Source organism: Lactuca saligna, chromosome 9, assembly GCF_052625555.1.
Source record: "Lactuca saligna cultivar CGN05327 chromosome 9, ASM5262555v1, whole genome shotgun sequence".
Lineage (NCBI taxonomy): Eukaryota > Viridiplantae > Streptophyta > Magnoliopsida > Asterales > Asteraceae > Lactuca > Lactuca saligna.
The window spans coordinates 31,641,060-31,647,120 of record NC_136425.1 but is presented as its reverse complement, the minus strand read 5'-3'; the positions used below and the strand labels follow the sequence as shown (position 1 = coordinate 31,647,120).

The window sequence follows — 6,061 nt, the reverse complement described above, 5'->3', positions numbered from 1 at the left end:
GAAAGATAGAAAAATAATTCAAACTCGCATCTCTCACCTCAATTGGCAAATGAATGCAAATCACTAACCAACTAATGAGCTATAACTTACTTTGTTAAAAATATATTGTAGACTTAACTTATATCATTTTTTTCTTAAACGCTATTATTGATCCACCCCCAATTGTCTACATCACGCGTGTGATGTTGACCAGCTAACCCATGGTCTCGCATAATGTGCTTAGGCAATATAAACATCATAACGTCAAATAGCTTTCAACACAAAAATTAACCAACCATAAAATACCAAAATACCAATACTTTATTTTTTACACAACATAATGACACATTGATTTGTTTATTTTCCATCAAGATGATATGAGAATCTTTACCCATTATCTAAACTCTATAATATCTATAACATTGCATATTATATATCTTCAATTAATATTTTGATTATCATAATTGGTATCTAAACACCACTTAAATTGGTTGAGTCATGAATCATGAATCATGAGTGGTGGGTAAAGGACCCACAAGAGTTCGACGACGAGTAACAGAGTTGGTTTGCTGTGCCGTAAAGCGTCGTGCATGCAACTCACTCCCTCTCTCTTAAGCATGCACTTTCTTCATTTTCCATGACTCTTCCAACCGCCGGCAGCAACCTCCATATCCGGCGAACCAAGATCAGCAAGATCAAATTTCGTACAGGAAGCAACAATCCCACCGTTTCTTTTGACTTCACGACACAATTACACAAACACCACTCGGATAAAGTAAGTTTTTGTTGACTCGATACATCTTGTTATAATGAATACCGTGTTTCGGGCAAATTACTTATGGAAAATAGTGATATCTTTCGATTCAAGCATTTTTAGTAGGTTAATTGGGGGATTTTTCCTAGTATTTAGTCTCTCCTGTTGAATTGGATTTTAATTAATTGGGATTAGGGTTTTTTTTTTTCTTTTTCTTTTCCGAACTGATGTCTGCGGATGGAGTCTAGAATATGCATGAATGACTTATGCGGAGCTTCATTAGCAGCAGCTGGTGATTATAGGAAAGGTTGGGCTTTGCGGTCTGGTGATTTTGCCAGACTTTGTAATAAATGCGGGTAATTAATCCCAGATCTCTTCGGTTTCCAATTTTAAGTTTCTGTACTTTGATCTGAAGGTGGAATTAACGAATTATCACTTAGTTCAACAACAATACTGTTCATTACTAGGTTTCGTTAGCTATCATTTCCCTATTCCCTTTTCCTTTTTACCTTTTTGTATGTAGTGTAGATTCTTCTCCCTTTTGAATTTACAAAACAGTGACTTCTTTCTGGGATATGTTATTGGAGTATTAGGTGAAGTTTCTTTTTCAGAAAAGTGAATAAACTTAACGTATAATCCTCTATTAATCCACCCAAAAGAGAGTGAATCTCCATATTCTTCTTGCTACAGATCTCATCTTTACCTATTGTTTACAGAGACCTTTTACTTCATTCATCAATTCCTCTGAATAAACTTAATTTGCTTGCTACACAGTTTTACCTGAATAAGAGAAGACTAGAATGGAGATATAACAAAATTTCTAGTCACATTTTTGTTAAAGATTTTGAATAACTTTCTTAATATTTGAAGTTCCGGATTGTTCCAGTACTGCATATGAACAGCTAGCATTTTGTGAACTATTCCACCTAGAAGACACTGGTTGGAGGGAGTGCAATTCATGTGGCAAGGTAACCAAACATATACATAATGATCTAAACTACATCCCTAAATTTCCTTTTTTTTGTGTGGAATTTTGTAATTTGAATTTATCAATATATTTTGTTAATTACAGCGTCTCCATTGTGGATGTATTGCTTCTACTGCTGCCATTGAACTACTTGAAAATGGTGGTGTAAGTTGTGCCAGCTGTTCAAATAGTTTGAGACGTGACCCTGTAAGATCAAGTTACATTATTTTTTCTTTTTGACTTAAGACTTAATTGGTTAAGCACTTAAAGAGTTGTAATTATTCATGTTTATTGTATTAAATACAGAGCACAAGTGAGGATAAGCCTGGAGAATGTGGCATTTCAGTAGAAAATAGCATTGGAGAAATACCATCATCCTCTAATAAAATGTTGAAACAATCAAACGATAAAGGACAAAAATACCCTCTTCCATCTGATAACGATGACACATCAACATCTCAAATGAAACAAGAAGAAATCTTTCCCATTTCAACTTTCGACCCTGTTCATGGAACCAAATCATTTAAATATAGAGAAACTACAGGGGGTAAAGATGTAATTGGATCACTTGTTCAAACAGACTTAACTATGGGCTTAGCTTCTTCTTCTTCCTCTTCACAAAAGCCAGCTTTTCTTCTTCCTCTTGATGGAAGGGAATTGAATAAACCCTTTCAACAAGGACCTTGGTCTCGCCATATTTTACCCAAAGTGCCCAAATCCGTCTTTTCACAAGGATTTGATGCAAATATTGGAATGAATTCACAGATAAGAATTGCTAGGCCTCCTGTTGAAGGGCGTATTAAAAATCAACTTCTTCCTCGTTATTGGCCTAGAATTACAGAACAAGAGTTGCAGCAGATATCTGGAGAGTATCCATTTTTAACCATGTTTTGGTTATTTTTACATTACATTAATCTAAAATAAATATATTAAACAATGTAATATTTTCCTTGATTCTGCTTCTTTAAGTTCAAATGCTACAGTTGTTCCACTATTCGAGAAGGTTCTGAGTGCCAGTGATGCTGGTAGAATTGGTCGTTTGGTTCTCCCAAAAGCATGTGCTGAAGTAAGTATATTTTATAATTATGAGAAAAAGACAATTATGCCCTTTGAGTAATACTCAAGTTCACATACTCTACAGGCGTATTTTCCACCTATTTCTCAACCAGAGGGGCTTCCAATCAGAATACAGGATGTGAAAGGCAAAGAATGGCTGTTTCAGTTCAGATTTTGGCCTAATAACAACAGCCGTATGTATGTTCTAGAAGGTGTCACTCCATGCATACAGTCTATGCAGTTGAAAGCTGGAGATACTGGTATTCCTTTCATTCATCCAAAACCTTAATTTCCGCTAACAATTCTTAAAAATGCAAATCTTCTAGAAGTTTTTGCTCATATAATCTTACTTTTCACCAGTGACATTCAGCCGCATGGAACCTGAAGGAAAGCTTCTTATGGGCTTCCGAAAAGCCTCAGTTAGTTCTTCTGTACAGGTAACTAACTAACTAACTAACTAACTAACTAAATAACTAACTAACTAACTTCTAGATAATATATATATTATTTTAATACTGATATACAGAAATTAAATAAACAGGATTCTCGAATGGGTGCAATGCATAGTGGAGTATTTCCAAGTGGATCTTCACCTTCTTTATCTGGTGTTGAGAATGTTTCAAATATGAGTGATTATTCTGGTCTTCTTCAGTCACTAAAGAGAAACACGGATTCCCATTTAAATCCATTGTCAAGGAATATGAGCTTGGCTATTGGAGATGCCAGCTGGCATGCAAATGAGAAGTCAAGGGCTGACTCATTTCAACCAGACAAAAAAAGAAGTCGAAATATTAGTTCAAAAAGTAAAAGATTATTGATTGAGAGTCAAGATGCTCTTGAGCTGAAATATACATGGGAAGAATTACAAGATATGTTGACTCCACCTAACACTTTGAATCCAACTAGTGTCACCATTGAAGACCAAGAATTTGAAGAATATGAAGTCAGTCATCTTAAACTTTTTTCCCATATCTAAAAAAAAAGAAAAATCTTTGGATTTTATTTATTTTTTCTTTTTTTTAGGAACCTCCTGTTTTGGGAAAGGGGAGCATATTCACTGCTCGCTCTTCTGGGTAACAATTATTGCTCCACGTTTTATATTTAATTTTATGTTATATATAAATTAAACTTAACATGAAAAAATTATGTTTCAGGGAACAAGAACAGTGGGCCCAATGTGATAACTGTTCAAAATGGCGTAAATTACCTGTTGATTTTCTTCTCCCTGCTAAATGGACATGCCAAGAAAATGTCTGGGATCACACAAGGTAAGTCCTAATTATTCTTATTATAATAAACAAAAATTTTAATAAATATTCATACGATGTGACAATATTGGGATTATTTATATTTATATTTATAGGTCTGCATGTGTTGCACCAGATGAACTAGGCCCTAGAGAACTCGACCACCTTCTTAGACTAGCTAAAGGTATACAACTACTTTCAACTTTCATGCAAAAAGACGTAAATGCCCTTCCTGATTAGAGTTTCCATTTTCATGGTCTGATTAGAGTTTCACAAATGGAGAAACTCCATGAACCAAAAGCCACCACCAGATCAAGACCAAGGGGAGAACCAGAATCAGGTGGAGCCACCACCGGACCCGTCGGTTGCAACCACCACGAAACACCCAAGGCACCGCCCGGGGTGCTCGTGCATAGTCTGCAGTCAACCGCCAAGTGGCAAAGGCAAACACAAGCCAAACTGCACTTGTAATGTCTGTATGACAGTTAAACGAAGATTCAAAACCCTAATGTTACGAAAACAACAACGCCAATCAGAACGTGAAGCTGAAATTGCAGAAAAAAATAATCAACTCAAATTGGGTGTGGGCCCCACTTCGAATCCTAAAGAAGAAACTGAAGGTGTTATGAAGTCACAACAATCATCAGGAGGAGGAGGAGGAGGAGGAGGGGGGAAAGGTCAGTTGGATTTGAACATACGACCTCATCCTCATGTAAGCATGATGAGTCTTCTTCAAGCTGCAAATCAGCCATTAGAGACTTACATGAAGCAGAATGGTCTTACCACATTAATCCCTGAACCACAGGGCACTAGCTCTGGTTCACAGCCGTTACCACAACAAGGTAGCTCAACAGCTCAAGATGAGCAGAATAACCAAAACAGTTCGTAAATTTGGAATATGTTTTTCTGGGTTTTACAGAGGTGGAAAAAGAAAAAGGAAAAAGGAAAAACTTTTTATTGTTTTTTTTTGTGAAGTTGATATGTTGTATTTTGTAGTACAATTTGGGTGAGGAGTTGTTATGTGGCGTTGTTTAGAAACGGGATTTGAGATAATGTTGTACAACACATGAACACACGTTACATGTCTTGTACAAAAGAGTGTAAAGGGTGTTTGAGATTTGGTTATTTAAGGTGTTTGTTAGCTTATTGTGGGTTGGTGATGTTAATATAAGTATTGTTGAGTGTGTATGGAATAAAACGAAAGGAAAATGACTTGATAAGGTAAGATACTTTTTGAAATTTATACATTTAGTTTTTTTTTTAATTTATTTTTATTATTATTATTTTTTTGTAAATTAAACCCTTATACCCGATTTTTTGTAATTATGCAATCATTTTGACCACATATCCTCGGTATATTGGTCATATATGAATTTTATTTTATTTTTTTGAAATGAAATAACTAGGTGGCATACACATATCACCTTACGGGGATATTGTTAAATTACACCACATTGAAACGATAATTAGGGCTCATTTAATCAGTCTTTCCTTCATTCACTCAGCCGATAATCCCTCTAACTTTTTGACTCACAATCATCATCAACAATGGCAGAAGATGCAGATACAATCATTGATGTACACTCCCATTGATGTATTTTAATGGAGTAAAAGCCTCTATACCATACACGGTTGTGAACAAGATGAACTTCCTTAATTTCATCCCCTTTCTTGAAAAGCTTACTAACGGAAGATGTAGAGATGTGTATTACTGTCCACATGAAGTGAGGCTGTTGGAGGGATTACATGCTATTTAGAATGGCTGCGATTTTAATGAGTTTCTTGAATATATCAATGAAAAGAAGAGATTGGATGTGTATGTGGATCATCATCATGAACCTTTGTTTGATTGGATTCAGGAGGAAGAAGTAGACCTTGAAGATGATGATTTGGTTTCTATTGATGATGTTGACTCCATTTTAGAAGATGGTCTGAAAGCTGAACATGTAGAGGACGATGAAGTTATATCTCTCAAAAGAAACTTCAATGATCAATTCCTCAACAAACTTTGTCCAATACAGAATAATAACTTGGTTGAAGAAGATCATAATGTAATAC

General features: G+C 35.4%; 1 protein-coding gene across 3 annotated transcripts; it reads left to right on the top strand.

The window, feature by feature from the left end:
- The first annotated feature begins 480 nt into the window (after positions 1 to 480).
- On the top strand, positions 481 to 5,149 carry LOC145014740 (B3 domain-containing transcription repressor VAL2-like). 3 transcript variants are annotated; one of them, XM_078973168.1, is made up of 13 exons: positions 481 to 754; positions 929 to 1,089; positions 1,620 to 1,701; positions 1,806 to 1,907; positions 2,007 to 2,569; positions 2,670 to 2,766; positions 2,842 to 3,016; positions 3,117 to 3,193; positions 3,298 to 3,699; positions 3,780 to 3,829; positions 3,911 to 4,024; positions 4,120 to 4,187; positions 4,270 to 5,149. In XM_078973168.1, the coding sequence occupies exons 2-13, from the start codon at positions 971 to 973 to the stop codon at positions 4,890 to 4,892; spliced, it is 2,472 nt and encodes an 823-aa protein (XP_078829294.1). In that variant the 5' UTR covers positions 481 to 754; positions 929 to 970; the 3' UTR covers positions 4,893 to 5,149. The 3 variants fall into 3 exon arrangements, with proteins under 3 accessions (XP_078829294.1, XP_078829295.1, XP_078829296.1); XM_078973169.1 differs by having other exon boundaries at positions 482 to 754; positions 982 to 1,089; XM_078973170.1 differs by lacking the exon at positions 481 to 754 and having other exon boundaries at positions 942 to 1,089; positions 1,604 to 1,701.
- The last annotated feature ends 912 nt before the right edge of the window (positions 5,150 to 6,061 follow it).

Coding starts and splice junctions, on each gene's coding strand:
- LOC145014740 (XM_078973168.1), top strand. CDS start 971: ATGGAGTCTAGAATATGCATGAATGACTTATGCGGAGCTTCATTAGCA. Junction 1,908..2,006: donor ATAGTTTGAGACGTGACCCT/GTAAGATCAAGT, acceptor TATTAAATACAG/AGCACAAGTGAGGATAAGCC. Junction 2,767..2,841: donor TCCCAAAAGCATGTGCTGAA/GTAAGTATATTT, acceptor CATACTCTACAG/GCGTATTTTCCACCTATTTC.